General features: G+C 34.2%; 3 protein-coding genes across 3 annotated transcripts; 2 read left to right on the top strand and 1 right to left on the bottom strand.

The window, feature by feature from the left end:
- Positions 1-2470: 2470 nt before the first annotated feature.
- On the bottom strand, positions 2471-8757 carry LOC112016137 (MLO-like protein 9). The gene is made up of 15 exons (XM_024048647.2): positions 8280-8757; positions 7656-7713; positions 7205-7416; positions 5892-6008; positions 5562-5619; positions 5366-5454; positions 4979-5053; positions 4806-4894; positions 4616-4665; positions 4437-4477; positions 4189-4362; positions 3866-3901; positions 3720-3787; positions 3452-3512; positions 2471-3196 (listed from the first exon to the last, which is right to left on the bottom strand). Exons 1-15 carry the CDS (start codon positions 8409-8411, stop codon positions 2885-2887), a joined length of 1572 nt encoding a protein of 523 aa, XP_023904415.1. The 5' UTR covers positions 8412-8757; the 3' UTR covers positions 2471-2884.
- Positions 8758-9346: 589 nt separating this feature from the next.
- On the top strand, positions 9347-10811 carry LOC112016143 (F-box protein At5g07610-like). Its single transcript, XM_024048654.2, has one exon. It carries the CDS (start codon positions 9472-9474, stop codon positions 10693-10695), a length of 1224 nt encoding a protein of 407 aa, XP_023904422.1. The 5' UTR covers positions 9347-9471; the 3' UTR covers positions 10696-10811.
- A 380-nt stretch (positions 10812-11191) lies between these two features.
- LOC136067492 (MLO-like protein 9) lies at positions 11192-17481 on the top strand. The gene is made up of 15 exons (XM_065773442.1): positions 11192-11672; positions 12239-12296; positions 12536-12747; positions 13944-14060; positions 14333-14390; positions 14498-14586; positions 14899-14973; positions 15058-15146; positions 15287-15336; positions 15475-15515; positions 15590-15763; positions 16051-16086; positions 16165-16232; positions 16440-16500; positions 16756-17481. Exons 1-15 carry the CDS (start codon positions 11541-11543, stop codon positions 17065-17067), a joined length of 1572 nt encoding a protein of 523 aa, XP_065629514.1. The 5' UTR covers positions 11192-11540; the 3' UTR covers positions 17068-17481.
- The last annotated feature ends 399 nt before the right edge of the window (positions 17482-17880 follow it).

Consider the following 17880-nt stretch of genomic DNA (forward strand, 5'->3'; position numbering starts at 1 on the left):
AAAAAAAAAACTAAATTAAAATAGATGAATGTGTATAGGTAAAATTATATGAAAAGTTAAAACTACCTAAGATGAACGTTTAACCACTTGTAGATGTGTGTTTTTTGAAGACTAAAAGTATACACAATTGCCTTGCAAATCATCAAATTTGGTGGCTTTACAAAACAAATATTTCATATTGCAAAAAACTTTACATGAACTCCTCTTTTATGACAACCTTTTTTTTTTTTTTTTGCCGAAACAACTTAAGAATATTAAGACTTAAGTTAACACATGTGGTAGTTGTAAAACACGTCAGTGATATGAAATATAGAAAGGTTTAAATATTTAAAAAACATTTTTAGTAGATTGTAATATAAAACATTTTTTTCTCAATATTTTATGTAACTTTTCCCATAAGATCAATATTGTTGACATCCTTTAAAGATGATACATAATATATGGGCCTAGACACATTCAAAGGGTGCTATCTAAATTATATGACCCTTTATCACACAAATATATTGATTCCCCTAATGTATGGTAAAGGAAGGCAGGTTTGTGTCTGGCCATTTTCTTGATTTGTGCCACATAATTTAATAGTATGGACGATGTGACTGGATTCAAATGTTGAATAAAATAAGATGAGAGAAAAAAAGAGTAAAAATAAACTATATAGCAGTAAACATCAAATTATCCAAGTTATTCTATGTAATATAATAACATTATATTATTATATAGTACTATATGTATAATGCAGTAGGATACTATTTAATCAAATAGAATATAAAAGATAATAACTTAAAATACAAAACTAAATTGCATCAACCCAAAATAGAATTATAATTAACACAAAAATTCATCAACCTAAAGGATTGATGCGATGAAAATAAAATATAAAAAAAAAATCAAACAAAAAATGAAAAACAAATTGAGAGAGAGAGAGAGGTAACCTTTTTTGTGTAGAAAACTATGCATAGAATGAAAAGAGAAATGTTAAATTTATAGTAAGATGTTGAGAATAAGAAGAGTCAAAATAAAGGAAAACAAAAAGGTAGAGAAAGAATGATATTAAGGAAGAAAGTAGTGGGGAGATGAAGATGTAGAAGGGAGTGAGAGTTTTGGAAAATTAATAATAAAAAAAATGGTTAAAAGATATTTAAATTTTTAAATAATGGAGTTTTTAAGTCATCTTAAAAGAGAAAATGTTTAAAAAATATATATAACAAAAATTGGAAATAAAAAATGATGACGTGGTTGATGATGTGGCTCAATGTGAGCGTCGCAACATTAAATGCTACGTTTCAGCTTTTAGTAATATATAGATATAGATTTATAGTAAGATGTTGAGAATAAGAAGAGTCAAAATAAAGGAAAACAAAAAGGTAGAGAAAGAATGATATTAAGGAAGAAAGTAGTGGGGAGATGAAGAGGTAAAAGGGAGGGAGAGTTTTGGAAAATTAATAATAAAAAAAAAGGTTAAAAGATATTTAAATTTTTAAATAATGGAGTTTTTAAGTCATTTTAAATGAGAAAATGTTTAAAAAATATATATAACAAAAATTGGAAATAAAAAATGATGACGTGGTTGATGATGTGGCTCAATGTGAGCGTAGCAACATTAAACGCTACGTTTCAGCTTTTAGTAATATATAGATTCTTGTTAACAATTACCAAGCAAAAATACTTTTCTTCTTCACCCAAATTGTTGTTTAATTATATTGTCTATAAATTTATCTTGCACCTTGTGGTTCGATCTCGATACTCTGAGAATTATATTGCTACAATCTCTTGCACTTGGGAGTGGCAAGCAACTACTTGTGTACATCTTCTAATATTATGTCTCATTTGTAAAAACAATTTTTACAATAGTCGAGTTAACAAATTTTATTAGTTGTCAATAGAGTCCACTATTGACATCATTTTATCATATACCATTAACAAGTTGTAATCTTGTCATTTGTAAAATATTTTGTGAAAGTTTTTTTGGCTCTAGACTTATTGCAAAATCAATGGTATGGAAAAGAGGTAGAGAAGAGACATGTAAAAGTGTGCAAATTATATATATTAGCCAACGTGGCAGGTGAGTGGTAACATGGAGGTCGGGGTCTTGGGCCAACAAGACTTCACTTGCAGAGTGTCTTAGGTTTGAGTCATCCTTCCCCTACTAGTGAGCGTCTTAGTGTCCATCTCCCTCTCGGCTGCACCATCCCCTATGCATTTTGTCTCTACCTGCAATCACATATACATGACACAAAATGATAGTAGAACGTGTAATCACCAGCTTGATCTTTCATTGTGTTGGCATGCATTTGCATTTGCATTTGCCCAGTACAGAGCCTTTTGAACTATCTTTTTAGCTAACCAATTATGAAACGCCACAGGTTCCTACTGATATAGTCTAATGAAAAAGCCAAGTCGTGCAACTTAATAATGTTAGCAAAATCATACACAGCCATTCCAACAGAGTATAAATGGCATGGCAACCAAGTATGTAAATTGGAGAATATACTTTATCACCCATCAAACATGGTATGTAGTTTTTACACGCAACAAAGGCTATAGACTATAGTGTACATGTAATAGAAGGTTGATGAATATGCGATTCAAGCGCACATTACAAAGCATGTAATAGCCTAATAGGAATAATAAAACTGTGAAGAACATTACATAGGAGTTCTCGACTTCTGGTTTCATAGCTGAGCTATCTTAAATCAATCACACAAAGATGCTTCTTAGCCTTAAAGAGTTGCAGAAAATTTGCTTACTGTTTAATCAGTGTGAACGAAAATGCAACTTAATGGAGAAAACAACGACACTGCCACTGCCAATAGTGTCACTGAAGCAAGCCGCAACATCAACATTCTCACAATTTTCCTATCACATGGCGATCACTTTGCTATAATCATGGTTCACTTAGTAGGTCGTGGAAGCCATCATTCTTAGTGGACTTTTGTTCCCTTGGAAGATCCACACTGGCCACGATGTTTGCTGTCATTTCAGGAGAAGATCTATCTGGTACCACAGCACACAATTGGCCATGAGAACATGCTCGAGCTGGGGATTGCACAGGTGAGTCACCAGGGCTTCCACCCAAAGCCCGAGGTGGAGATGATGCCTTCCCATCAGTCTTCTTCTTTACAGCCTTTTGATGCCACTGCTTTAGGGCCTTGGAAGTTTGTTCATCAAATATTGACCTCTTCATGGTTGATCCCATCTAAACTTGAAAAAAACAAAAAAGTAAGAATACAATTTTGAAAAAAATATGTCTAGAAGATTGGTCACTTGTTGCCAGCATATATATTATGTGAAAGCTGTGTACAGGGTGATTATCTCAGTCATCAATTATTACCAAAAACCAGACCATATTTATTACTTTTTCAAACTCAAAATCTTCAATCTGTAATTGGCTACTCATAGATTTCAACATGCATTTAATGTACGTTAAGTTTGAATAGCAAAATGAGCATACCTGAGTAACAAGGGCATACAGTGGAAGTGTAATGTAGCTGCACATAAATTGGACTCCTACCCTGTCAGATTGGAAGTTCAATTAAGTAATTTGGTCCAATGTCAATAATATGAATTAGGATGTTCATGAAGCACCTTCTAGGAAGAATGACATCTACGAACCATTACAATGTCTTTAGGATCTCTTATATTGGTCTAATATAATAGTTGTATTAGATGATAATTCTTCATTTGAGATGCTTCACACATATAAAAGAACCAAGACTCACCCGAGGAGAACTCTTAAAATTATAAGACCAAAATCCTCATGAAAACAAGATCTCAAGCCGAACTCATACTGCACCAAGACTATCCATTTAGAATTCCAGCAGTGAATATAAAATAGTTAGAAAGGGAATGGAGAGTGGTTTATTACCCATATCCAAAAGAAGTATGTTATCTCAAATGCATTCTGGACAAGTAACAGTCAGCTTGTTAGAAAATCTTCTTAAGTCTTGAGATGGAAAAATGAAGAAGAAGGACACTTATTTTCTCTCCAATATAAATATATATATACACACACACACACACACACATTTAACATTTGCACTGGTTCTCAAGACAAAAGTTTTTGTCTTTTTGCCTGAGACATTAAGCAAAACACGCAGATATCTTCTACCAGGCTGAATTTATGCAACTCTACCACGTAGGTTACCTATGATATTTCATGTAAAAGAATAGGAGGTAACTTAGTAATACCTGGAATAAGACGAAATGGATGAGATAAAGAACTAATTGAGGCCAACCAAACCAAAAATGGCTGTCAGAGACTTGCACAAGAGGTATTCCTTGGACTACGGATTGCCTTTCTTTGATTTCAAGAGCCATTTTTGATATTATTCCTTGAAGCTTGGTCCCAACAGCTAATATCACCTTTAAACCACCCAATCATTAGCTCTTGAATTAAAAAATACATATTCAGATAATTTCTGTAATGAGTTTCTTACAAGTAGAGGAAGTATGGACACGCAAAACATAGCCTGCCATCCTGAAAAGGAAAAAATCAATTATATCTTCGTTAATTTTAAGCACGAAATATGAAGATCACTTAATATTATTAAAGAAACTACAAACTACCAACTCCATTGCCTAAATTAAAAAAAGAAATAGAAGAAGAAAGACTAACCACTGACATTAATAAGCAGAAAGAAAACCACTGAAGCCCATAATAGTGGACTGCAAGCAGCATGAAGATCAAATTTAGAAAAATAATAAAGGAAATGGGGACATATGGAAAGGATTACTCACATAATCTCAACGTCAGGAAGGTGAATTGGTAACTAAGAACAGAAAATTAAAAAATATTGGCTGTTTACCTGATTCCCACAACTACCTTGAAGTCATCTTCTAATGACTTCTTGATATATTTTTGAAAGTCAAACTTACTTCCAGGTGCTAAATGAACCTATAAAAAAGAAATATTCAATTTATCAACAAATACCATATAAAGATGATCCTAAAACTCTTGTGTTGCACTGAAGAAACTCACAGTAACAAATCCATGTCGCATGGTCAAATAGTCAGCCCTACGAACAGATCTGAAGAACTGTCGCCAGAAGCAGACCTGAAAGATTGAAACATTCAAGCTTTGCATCAAGACATACAGGTTCTAAAGCAAGGCCAGAAAAACTAAATCAGTTAGGAAAATTTCAAAGATGCTTGATTCAATTTTTTTTTTTTTTTTTTTTTTTGAGGTTTAACTTCTCATTTGACTCAACGGTACAAAAAGAATTTTTTTTATAATATACACACTTAATTTTACACAGAAATTTAAAGCACAAGTGCAGAACATATTTAGAAAAGTACACTGGTGTACAATTGGCACCATTTCCATATTCAAAGTAATTGAAAGCAGAGTCAGAGACATATTTCTTACAAAGTAGAAGGAGATTGCTGTTTTAGTCCAGAAACTAGTGTGGTCTCTTACAAAGGATGTCTCATGAGTAAGCCTGAATCTTTGAGGATCTGAATAATAGGCACACACCCAATTCAGCACGAATGAAATTTTCCATGCTGACAATGTAATCTAGTAGCAACAAGCAGTAAGTAATTATCATCTTTCACTAATATACCATTCAAGGTTTCATTTTCATGAATAATTTCCTTTTCCCAAACCTTCCACCCCCGTATCTGCCAAAAAAAAAAAAAGAGAGAGAATCATAATTATACATCTAGTGTATGTTGATACCACCTATATATAATGAATATCAGCAGAGATAGCTCTTCAAAGCATGACACCATCCCCATGACGAACTGGAAGAGCAAATTCTATAAGTTTCTTCCCAGTGAATACTTTCTTCCTTGATCCAAACACCCTTGTACCACATGCTTCCAGGTACTCATTATATGATGACTTAGGAACTACAATTAATAATTATAGACAAACCTGAATGTGTACCCACCTTTAATCTTCCAAGCGTCATCGTTATGGCACTGTATATCACATGGAAGACAGCTAAAAAGAATATGAAGATGTGTAACTGATGCAAACCATTGACAGATATAAGTGGCACATAACCCTACATTATGATAAAGTAAGAATGGCATTAGTCGTTATGACCAGGAAAAGGAAAGAATGTGGACATTTAATAAATTGTACTTGAAACAATGGCATCAGTCATTGGATTGAAAAGATAAAGCTGACAGTTGTTGTAATCTGCCTGACAGTGTATGATTAATTTTAGAATGTGAAAGGAGATAAAAATACTGTGTCATGTTGTATGTAAATACATATCCTTTTAGAAAGTTAGAGTGAGAAGCTAAGATTTTGGTGGAAAAACATTAAAATTCAGATGCAGCACACCACAGATATATGTTCATTCTACGCCAACTATCATGGTCAACAGAAGTCGTGCTCCACATATTGGCATGGAGAAAGCCATGAAACTGAGAGCATAAGATCCTAGATCTTTTCAAATTCAACATACTCTCACCTTTAACATGTACACTTACATCTGTGAGCTGGTTTTGATTATTTCAATAAAAATGACTGAAGGGAGGCATCACATGAAACTTTTCCTATTACCTTTTAGGACCAGACAGTTTTCCCCAACTGGGTTGAGATCTGCTATTATATTTTCCTATCATTTCTCTTCCTCAATCTCACTTTTTAGTGTAGATAGATATATACACCTTTTCTGTTATTATGCACATTTATTTCATGATAGCCAAGTTCCTGCTCTGTAAAGCATGTTAACCATATTGTATTACTGGGTGAAATTCCATTTTAACTTGTTTATAATATGATGGTTGTATCTAATAAATGCAATCCATCCAAAATCATTAGATCTAGAGACAAAATTATCCTCATTTTCTCTCATTGAACAACTAGATAAACCCCTGATCTTCATTGAATTTATCTCTACCATTATTAAACAGATAATGAATTAATAATGCCAATTCATAGAGCTCCATTACAACAAGGCAATGAACTTATGGACTGATGGAGTACTAACCCTACACACTTTAACTGAGGTTAAAAATAAACAAGATTTTGGTGAAGTCCATAACAAAGAATAAGGAATCTGTTTCTTTTTAATACCACATTCAGGTCCACTGACTTGGTGATCCCTTTTCTTGCTTTTTTTTGGCAGGATTCAAGGAATCAGTTAAGAACGACAGTTTCCTAGAATGAAAAAGTTGCCCAATTGTGTGAAGGAACACTTCCTTTTTATTTGAGACTTAAAAAGTTACCTTCTCAGTAAGATAAACTTACCGCCTTGCAAGAAGGACCTTTGCTTTCAGCAGCTAGATATCTATGCTCATGCCATAGAAGCCTGCGATGTCCCCCCTCCTCGTGTTCATTACTTCCTCCTCTAATGGGACAAGGTAACATGGTCTCTGAAATATCTACGGGAATACATATTCTAGCAATGTAGGTTTGCCCGAATGTCAAAATTAAAGAAATGAATCCTAAAACCATAAGCTCTGCAAAAATTAACCAGGAAGAGAAAGCTTGGTCAATATGAAAACATGGACAGAAATATTGTTAGTCAATTGTACTAATTCTAGCAATGTAGGTTTGCCCGAATGTCAAAATTAAAGAATTGAATCCTAAAACCATAAGCTCTGCAACAGAAATATTGGTAGTCAATTGGGCAGACCAAAAACTAATGGAAATACATATAAATAAAAAAAACACTAAGAAACAGGGTTGGTGCTTTTACCGCCTTTAATTTTCTCAAGAGCTTCAACCAAAGCGTCCTTTTTCCTTTTTTGAAACCACTGAAAGAAGAGCAACATATCAAGTTCTCTAAGATGTTACTTACTGGGGAGGAAAAACAAACAAACAAACAAATGATTGAACATGGCGGCATGTTATTGGGTTTCAATTTTAGGAAAATCACAAGAAAGCAAGCAAGTCATATGATATAATGCTAGACCATTCCAATTCTTCTAAGTTCGTCCAGATTCAAAATTTCCCTAAGTGCTTCAACTATGCCCAAGAATTATTTTTCCAAATCAAGACCATCCAATAACCAAAAAACAAATCCAAAACTTAAATCACACAACATTCATATTTCATATTATTGCACGAAACTAAAAAACAGAAGAAGAAGAAGAAGAAGAAGAAGCATTTCTTTCATTATAAGAACCAAAACCAAAAGGTTTCTTGGTATGATGATTAAAAAAAAAAATTATTATTATGGAAGAGACGTCATAAATTCAATTCAACTCCCATCGTTTCTGTCAAAAAATGAAAATACCCCAATAAAAAGACATTCCCTCGTGAATCCTTTTGACCCCAATGAGATCACAAGAAAAAAGATTTGAGAATGCATAAACCTTACCAGTCCAATCTTATGAATAGCTTCTTCCAATAGTATAGAAATCACAATGAGGACGGCACAAACTGCGGCAACAGCCCACGTGGGAGTCTGATCAAGCTCTTTGGCACCTCCGCCTTCTCCACCTCCGGCCATTTTATAACTCCCAAACAAGCTCCTTAACTATGAACAATGATCGAAAGAACAACAACAACAAAAAAATCTACCTATGCATGCATTCCAACAATGACACATTCATCGTAAAATGTTTGCGAGATGAATTCAAGATTCAGTTAGACAAGGCATTCTGTGAAGGGCGGTTTGGTTTCTTTTTAATTTTTGGTTTGTTGTAACGGTATTGAAACCGGAATGTACGGAGAGACAAGAGTGGCAGTTGGGATTGGAGATTGCCCGTTCCTTTCAGATATAATTTAGAGTTTGCCATTGGTTGAACTGGTTTACCTTTAACAGATCAACAGACGACGATACTAAATTTGCCAAAAATGACTATTTTTGATAAACTTCGATTTTCTCTTTTATATATATTATTATATAAAAGGTATTCATGTTTGTTCAGATACGAGAAAAGGGCGTTAGTAAACAATTGTTACAACGCGTACAATTGTTACAAATAAGGAATTTTAACACCGCGTACAAGTCTCCAAAAAAATGAACCTTTATACACATATATATTTAAGATTAGATTAAAAAAATAAAAATATGAGTGACCCAAACCCAATCTAATTATGGCTACTTACCCAAAACCCAAGTCCATTAGATCAATCAAATTAGTATTTTTTTAATAATAGGAATCAAATTAGTATTGATGCGATTTCAAAAAATATATATATATATATATATATATATATATTTTGATGCTTTATTACGCCATCTTTTATAAGATCACTCATAGACCTTACATATGGGAATCAAATTGCATATCATTCTATATAAAAATATTAATATTTTATACGTATATAAAAATATTAATATTTAAAAAATATCATTCTAGCTTAGAAATCGAAAAACCCTAATTCTTATTATTTTATACTTCCCAAACCAAACACAAACCCCCCCCCCCCCCCTTTCTCATTTTCCCCCAAAACCCAGCTCTTTAACTGGTGACCAATCCAAACCACACCGTGGGTCCAAGAATTTGATCCTAATAAATAAAGTTTGTTTGGTTTTGACAAGGATTTTCAACAAATCAAGAACTATGGTGATGGCTACACTATGTGACGATGTCCTTCTTGAAATCTTTTCAGGTTTGCCAATCAAATATTTGTTCAGGTTGAAGTGTGTTAGTCAACGTTTTAATCAAATCATCAATTCCATCATCTCTGATCCTAAGTTGTTGCCAACACATGATCATGCTCTTGGTCTCGAATCTGTCCATGGTTTCTTTCACTTTTCGTTTCATAGTCCACAAAACATAAGGTACCTTTCTCTTCATCCTCAACACCACTCCCTTAACAGTTCTGTCAGGCCTATTTCTAAACATCAAATTGTTGATTCTTGCGATGGTATTCTTTTACTCAATATACTACAAACCAATCTCTTTAGTCTTTATAACCCAACAATAAAGAAATACCATTATATTCTGAAACCAATAGAATGGTTGCCAAGCGTTAAGCAAAATATTGGGTTGGTTTATGATCATTCTAGTGCTTTGATTTCCAATAATCATTGCCAGTTGGTTCTTGTTTATAGGAAGAAGATTGTCCTAGGTGGTAGAGAACAATATGGATTTACGATATTTTCATCTAAAGAAATTGCATGGTGGGATCGAGTGGATGCAATACTAGAGTGTGAATCAAGTGAATTTGTCAAACATGGTCAGGCAGTTTACTTCAACAAATCTTTGCATTGGATAAGGAAATCCGTTGATATTGTTGTGTTTGATTTAAAAGATAACAATCCAAAAATCATAAGCAAGCCCCGTTTTCTTGATAAGTTCAAAGATGACATGTGGTTTGGAGTTACAAGGGGTTCAATTAATATAGTACGTATTTTAAGGACACAGATCGTCGTCTTTGTACTCCTTGATTATGAAAAAGGTGAATGGGGGTGTGTTAGAATTAAAATCAGTCCTTGGCCACTAAAGAGCGTGTTCAATGGCTTCTGTCCCATCTTTTTTGATGGGGAGTGGATTGTTTTGCAGAGCCGAGGGGCAGTGAAAGAAATTTATTCATATAATGTGAGTTTGTATAAGTGGAACAAGATAGGAGATTTTCAAGATTCTAAGGATGGAATGCACGAGTACATTCCTTTTATACCTTTTTTAGCATGGTTGGACTGTGCCGCGTTGAATAATAATCATGTGGAAGAAATTCACTCCAATACTTGGTTTGAACACTTATGGCCTGTGGTTTTGAGAACAAGAACAAAAACAAGAAAAAGAATAAGATTAATTTCTCAAGTTCCATTGGACAGTAGATAAAAAAGAGTGATCTGAAAACCAGCACGGTCTAATGATTATTGTAATGATTTCTCTGATGTTGAGTAATGTATATTGTTGATATGTTTCTTTAATGTCTCATTTTGTTACTTCTCAAACTAGTTACTTCTTACAAAATATATATATATATATATATATTTTTTTTTTGAAATCGCATCAATACTAATTTGATTCCTATTATTAAAAAAATACTAATTTGATTGATCTAATGGACTTGGGTTTTGGGTAAGTAGCCATAATTAGATTGGGTTTGGGTCACTCATATTTTTATTTTTTTAATCTAATCTTAAATATATATGTGTATAAAGGTTCATTTTTTTGGAGACTTGTACGCGGTGTTAAAATTCCTTATTTGTAACAATTGTACGCGTTGTAACAATTGTTTACTAACGCCCTTTTCTCGTATCTGAACAAACATGAATACCTTTTATATAATAATATATATAAAAGAGAAAATCGAAGTTTATCAAAAATAGTCATTTTTGGCAAATTTAGTATCGTCGTCTGTTGATCTGTTAAAGGTAAACCAGTTCAACCAATGGCAAACTCTAAATTATATCTGAAAGGAACGGGCAATCTCCAATCCCAACTGCCACTCTTGTCTCTCCGTACATTCCGGTTTCAATACCGTTACAACAAACCAAAAATTAAAAAGAAACCAAACCGCCCTTCACAGAATGCCTTGTCTAACTGAATCTTGAATTCATCTCGCAAACATTTTACGATGAATGTGTCATTGTTGGAATGCATGCATAGGTAGATTTTTTTGTTGTTGTTGTTCTTTCGATCATTGTTCATAGTTAAGGAGCTTGTTTGGGAGTTATAAAATGGCCGGAGGTGGAGAAGGCGGAGGTGCCAAAGAGCTTGATCAGACTCCCACGTGGGCTGTTGCCGCAGTTTGTGCCGTCCTCATTGTGATTTCTATACTATTGGAAGAAGCTATTCATAAGATTGGACTGGTAAGGTTTATGCATTCTCAAATCTTTTTTCTTGTGATCTCATTGGGGTCAAAAGGATTCACGAGGGAATGTCTTTTTATTGGGGTATTTTCATTTTTTGACAGAAACGATGGGAGTTGAATTGAATTTATGACGTCTCTTCCATAATAATAATTTTTTTTTTTAATCATCATACCAAGAAACCTTTTGGTTTTGGTTCTTATAATGAAAGAAATGCTTCTTCTTCTTCTTCTTCTTCTTCTGTTTTTTAGTTTCGTGCAATAATATGAAATATGAATGTTGTGTGATTTAAGTTTTGGATTTGTTTTTTGGTTATTGGATGGTCTTGATTTGGAAAAATAATTCTTGGGCATAGTTGAAGCACTTAGGGAAATTTTGAATCTGGACGAACTTAGAAGAATTGGAATGGTCTAGCATTATATCATATGACTTGCTTGCTTTCTTGTGATTTTCCTAAAATTGAAACCCAATAACATGCCGCCATGTTCAATCATTTGTTTGTTTGTTTGTTTTTCCTCCCCAGTAAGTAACATCTTAGAGAACTTGATATGTTGCTCTTCTTTCAGTGGTTTCAAAAAAGGAAAAAGGACGCTTTGGTTGAAGCTCTTGAGAAAATTAAAGGCGGTAAAAGCACCAACCCTGTTTCTTAGTGTTTTTTTTATTTATATGTATTTCCATTAGTTTTTGGTCTGCCCAATTGACTACCAATATTTCTGTTGCAGAGCTTATGGTTTTAGGATTCAATTCTTTAATTTTGACATTCGGGCAAACCTACATTGCTAGAATTAGTACAATTGACTAACAATATTTCTGTCCATGTTTTCATATTGACCAAGCTTTCTCTTCCTGGTTAATTTTTGCAGAGCTTATGGTTTTAGGATTCATTTCTTTAATTTTGACATTCGGGCAAACCTACATTGCTAGAATATGTATTCCCGTAGATATTTCAGAGACCATGTTACCTTGTCCCATTAGAGGAGGAAGTAATGAACACGAGGAGGGGGGACATCGCAGGCTTCTATGGCATGAGCATAGATATCTAGCTGCTGAAAGCAAAGGTCCTTCTTGCAAGGCGGTAAGTTTATCTTACTGAGAAGGTAACTTTTTAAGTCTCAAATAAAAAGGAAGTGTTCCTTCACACAATTGGGCAACTTTTTCATTCTAGGAAACTGTCGTTCTTAACTGATTCCTTGAATCCTGCCAAAAAAAAGCAAGAAAAGGGATCACCAAGTCAGTGGACCTGAATGTGGTATTAAAAAGAAACAGATTCCTTATTCTTTGTTATGGACTTCACCAAAATCTTGTTTATTTTTAACCTCAGTTAAAGTGTGTAGGGTTAGTACTCCATCAGTCCATAAGTTCATTGCCTTGTTGTAATGGAGCTCTATGAATTGGCATTATTAATTCATTATCTGTTTAATAATGGTAGAGATAAATTCAATGAAGATCAGGGGTTTATCTAGTTGTTCAATGAGAGAAAATGAGGATAATTTTGTCTCTAGATCTAATGATTTTGGATGGATTGCATTTATTAGATACAACCATCATATTATAAACAAGTTAAAATGGAATTTCACCCAGTAATACAATATGGTTAACATGCTTTACAGAGCAGGAACTTGGCTATCATGAAATAAATGTGCATAATAACAGAAAAGGTGTATATATCTATCTACACTAAAAAGTGAGATTGAGGAAGAGAAATGATAGGAAAATATAATAGCAGATCTCAACCCAGTTGGGGAAAACTGTCTGGTCCTAAAAGGTAATAGGAAAAGTTTCATGTGATGCCTCCCTTCAGTCATTTTTATTGAAATAATCAAAACCAGCTCACAGATGTAAGTGTACATGTTAAAGGTGAGAGTATGTTGAATTTGAAAAGATCTAGGATCTTATGCTCTCAGTTTCATGGCTTTCTCCATGCCAATATGTGGAGCACGACTTCTGTTGACCATGATAGTTGGCGTAGAATGAACATATATCTGTGGTGTGCTGCATCTGAATTTTAATGTTTTTCCACCAAAATCTTAGCTTCTCACTCTAACTTTCTAAAAGGATATGTATTTACATACAACATGACACAGTATTTTTATCTCCTTTCACATTCTAAAATTAATCATACACTGTCAGGCAGATTACAACAACTGTCAGCTTTATCTTTTCAATCCAATGACTGATGCCATTGTTTCAAGTACAATTTATTAAATGTCCACATTCTTTCCTTTTCCTGGTCATAACGACTAATGCCATTCTTACTTTATCATAATGTAGGGTTATGTGCCACTTATATCTGTCAATGGTTTGCATCAGTTACACATCTTCATATTCTTTTTAGCTGTCTTCCATGTGATATACAGTGCCATAACGATGACGCTTGGAAGATTAAAGGTGGGTACACATTCAGGTTTGTCTATAATTATTAATTGTAGTTCCTAAGTCATCATATAATGAGTACCTGGAAGCATGTGGTACAAGGGTGTTTGGATCAAGGAAGAAAGTATTCACTGGGAAGAAACTTATAGAATTTGCTCTTCCAGTTCGTCATGGGGATGGTGTCATGCTTTGAAGAGCTATCTCTGCTGATATTCATTATATATAGGTGGTATCAACATACACTAGATGTATAATTATGATTCTCTCTCTTTTTTTTTTTTTGGCAGATACGGGGGTGGAAGGTTTGGGAAAAGGAAATTATTCATGAAAATGAAACCTTGAATGGTATATTAGTGAAAGATGATAATTACTTACTGCTTGTTGCTACTAGATTACATTGTCAGCATGGAAAATTTCATTCGTGCTGAATTGGGTGTGTGCCTATTATTCAGATCCTCAAAGATTCAGGCTTACTCATGAGACATCCTTTGTAAGAGACCACACTAGTTTCTGGACTAAAACAGCAATCTCCTTCTACTTTGTAAGAAATATGTCTCTGACTCTGCTTTCAATTACTTTGAATATGGAAATGGTGCCAATTGTACACCAGTGTACTTTTCTAAATATGTTCTGCACTTGTGCTTTAAATTTCTGTGTAAAATTAAGTGTGTATATTATAAAAAAAATTCTTTTTGTACCGTTGAGTCAAATGAGAAGTTAAACCTCAAAAAAAAAAAAAAAAAAAAAAATTGAATCAAGCATCTTTGAAATTTTCCTAACTGATTTAGTTTTTCTGGCCTTGCTTTAGAACCTGTATGTCTTGATGCAAAGCTTGAATGTTTCAATCTTTCAGGTCTGCTTCTGGCGACAGTTCTTCAGATCTGTTCGTAGGGCTGACTATTTGACCATGCGACATGGATTTGTTACTGTGAGTTTCTTCAGTGCAACACAAGAGTTTTAGGATCATCTTTATATGGTATTTGTTGATAAATTGAATATTTCTTTTTTATAGGTTCATTTAGCACCTGGAAGTAAGTTTGACTTTCAAAAATATATCAAGAAGTCATTAGAAGATGACTTCAAGGTAGTTGTGGGAATCAGGTAAACAGCCAATATTTTTTAATTTTCTGTTCTTAGTTACCAATTCACCTTCCTGACGTTGAGATTATGTGAGTAATCCTTTCCATATGTCCCCATTTCCTTTATTATTTTTCTAAATTTGATCTTCATGCTGCTTGCAGTCCACTATTATGGGCTTCAGTGGTTTTCTTTCTGCTTATTAATGTCAGTGGTTAGTCTTTCTTCTTCTATTTCTTTTTTTAATTTAGGCAATGGAGTTGGTAGTTTGTAGTTTCTTTAATAATATTAAGTGATCTTCATATTTCGTGCTTAAAATTAACGAAGATATAATTGATTTTTTCCTTTTCAGGATGGCAGGCTATGTTTTGCGTGTCCATACTTCCTCTACTTGTAAGAAACTCATTACAGAAATTATCTGAATATGTATTTTTTAATTCAAGAGCTAATGATTGGGTGGTTTAAAGGTGATATTAGCTGTTGGGACCAAGCTTCAAGGAATAATATCAAAAATGGCTCTTGAAATCAAAGAAAGGCAATCCGTAGTCCAAGGAATACCTCTTGTGCAAGTCTCTGACAGCCATTTTTGGTTTGGTTGGCCTCAATTAGTTCTTTATCTCATCCATTTCGTCTTATTCCAGGTATTACTAAGTTACCTCCTATTCTTTTACATGAAATATCATAGGTAACCTACGTGGTAGAGTTGCATAAATTCAGCCTGGTAGAAGATATCTGCGTGTTTTGCTTAATGTCTCAGGCAAAAAGACAAAAACTTTTGTCTTGAGAACCAGTGCAAATGTTAAATGTGTGTGTGTGTGTGTGTGTATATATATATTTATATTGGAGAGAAAATAAGTGTCCTTCTTCTTCATTTTTCCATCTCAAGACTTAAGAAGATTTTCTAACAAGCTGACTGTTACTTGTCCAGAATGCATTTGAGATAACATACTTCTTTTGGATATGGGTAATAAACCACTCTCCATTCCCTTTCTAACTATTTTATATTCACTGCTGGAATTCTAAATGGATAGTCTTGGTGCAGTATGAGTTCGGCTTGAGATCTTGTTTTCATGAGGATTTTGGTCTTATAATTTTAAGAGTTCTCCTCGGGTGAGTCTTGGTTCTTTTATATGTGTGAAGCATCTCAAATGAAGAATTATCATCTAATACAACTATTATATTAGACCAATATAAGAGATCCTAAAGACATTGTAATGGTTCGTAGATGTCATTCTTCCTAGAAGGTGCTTCATGAACATCCTAATTCATATTATTGACATTGGACCAAATTACTTAATTGAACTTCCAATCTGACAGGGTAGGAGTCCAATTTATGTGCAGCTACATTACACTTCCACTGTATGCCCTTGTTACTCAGGTATGCTCATTTTGCTATTCAAACTTAACGTACATTAAATGCATGTTGAAATCTATGAGTAGCCAATTACAGATTGAAGATTTTGAGTTTGAAAAAGTAATAAATATGGTCTGGTTTTTGGTAATAATTGATGACTGAGATAATCACCCTGTACACAGCTTTCACATAATATATATGCTGGCAACAAGTGACCAATCTTCTAGACATATTTTTTTCAAAATTGTATTCTTACTTTTTTGTTTTTTTCAAGTTTAGATGGGATCAACCATGAAGAGGTCAATATTTGATGAACAAACTTCCAAGGCCCTAAAGCAGTGGCATCAAAAGGCTGTAAAGAAGAAGACTGATGGGAAGGCATCATCTCCACCTCGGGCTTTGGGTGGAAGCCCTGGTGACTCACCTGTGCAATCCCCAGCTCGAGCATGTTCTCATGGCCAATTGTGTGCTGTGGTACCAGATAGATCTTCTCCTGAAATGACAGCAAACATCGTGGCCAGTGTGGATCTTCCAAGGGAACAAAAGTCCACTAAGAATGATGGCTTCCACGACCTACTAAGTGAACCATGATTATAGCAAAGTGATCGCCATGTGATAGGAAAATTGTGAGAATGTTGATGTTGCGGCTTGCTTCAGTGACACTATTGGCAGTGGCAGTGTCGTTGTTTTCTCCATTAAGTTGCATTTTCGTTCACACTGATTAAACAGTAAGCAAATTTTCTGCAACTCTTTAAGGCTAAGAAGCATCTTTGTGTGATTGATTTAAGATAGCTCAGCTATGAAACCAGAAGTCGAGAACTCCTATGTAATGTTCTTCACAGTTTTATTATTCCTATTAGGCTATTACATGCTTTGTAATGTGCGCTTGAATCGCATATTCATCAACCTTCTATTACATGTACACTATAGTCTATAGCCTTTGTTGCGTGTAAAAACTACATACCATGTTTGATGGGTGATAAAGTATATTCTCCAATTTACATACTTGGTTGCCATGCCATTTATACTCTGTTGGAATGGCTGTGTATGATTTTGCTAACATTATTAAGTTGCACGACTTGGCTTTTTCATTAGACTATATCAGTAGGAACCTGTGGCGTTTCATAATTGGTTAGCTAAAAAGATAGTTCAAAAGGCTCTGTACTGGGCAAATGCAAATGCAAATGCATGCCAACACAATGAAAGATCAAGCTGGTGATTACACGTTCTACTATCATTTTGTGTCATGTATATGTGATTGCAGGTAGAGACAAAATGCATAGGGGATGGTGCAGCCGAGAGGGAGATGGACACTAAGACGCTCACTAGTAGGGGAAGGATGACTCAAACCTAAGACACTCTGCAAGTGAAGTCTTGTTGGCCCAAGACCCCGACCTCCATGTT

The sequence above is a fragment of the Quercus suber genome, unplaced genomic scaffold, assembly GCF_002906115.3.
Source record: "Quercus suber isolate HL8 unplaced genomic scaffold, Cork oak 2.0 scaffold_6, whole genome shotgun sequence".
In the NCBI taxonomy this organism is placed as follows: Eukaryota; Viridiplantae; Streptophyta; class Magnoliopsida; order Fagales; family Fagaceae; genus Quercus; species Quercus suber.

Excerpts from the sequence above, each read along its gene's own strand:
- LOC112016137 (XM_024048647.2), bottom strand. The coding sequence starts at position 8,411 with ATGGCCGGAGGTGGAGAAGGCGGAGGTGCCAAAGAGCTTGATCAGACT. Across the intron at positions 4,895-4,978 it reads TGCGACATGGATTTGTTACT|GTTCATTTAGCACCTGGAAG; the intron begins GTGAGTTTCTTC and ends TCTTTTTTATAG. Across the intron at positions 4,666-4,805 it reads AAGGTAGTTGTGGGAATCAG|TCCACTATTATGGGCTTCAG; the intron begins GTAAACAGCCAA and ends TGCTGCTTGCAG.
- LOC112016143 (XM_024048654.2), top strand. The coding sequence starts at position 9,472 with ATGGTGATGGCTACACTATGTGACGATGTCCTTCTTGAAATCTTTTCA.
- LOC136067492 (XM_065773442.1), top strand. The coding sequence starts at position 11,541 with ATGGCCGGAGGTGGAGAAGGCGGAGGTGCCAAAGAGCTTGATCAGACT. Across the intron at positions 11,673-12,238 it reads CTATTCATAAGATTGGACTG|TGGTTTCAAAAAAGGAAAAA; the intron begins GTAAGGTTTATG and ends CTCTTCTTTCAG. Across the intron at positions 14,061-14,332 it reads TGACGCTTGGAAGATTAAAG|ATACGGGGGTGGAAGGTTTG; the intron begins GTGGGTACACAT and ends TTTTTTTGGCAG.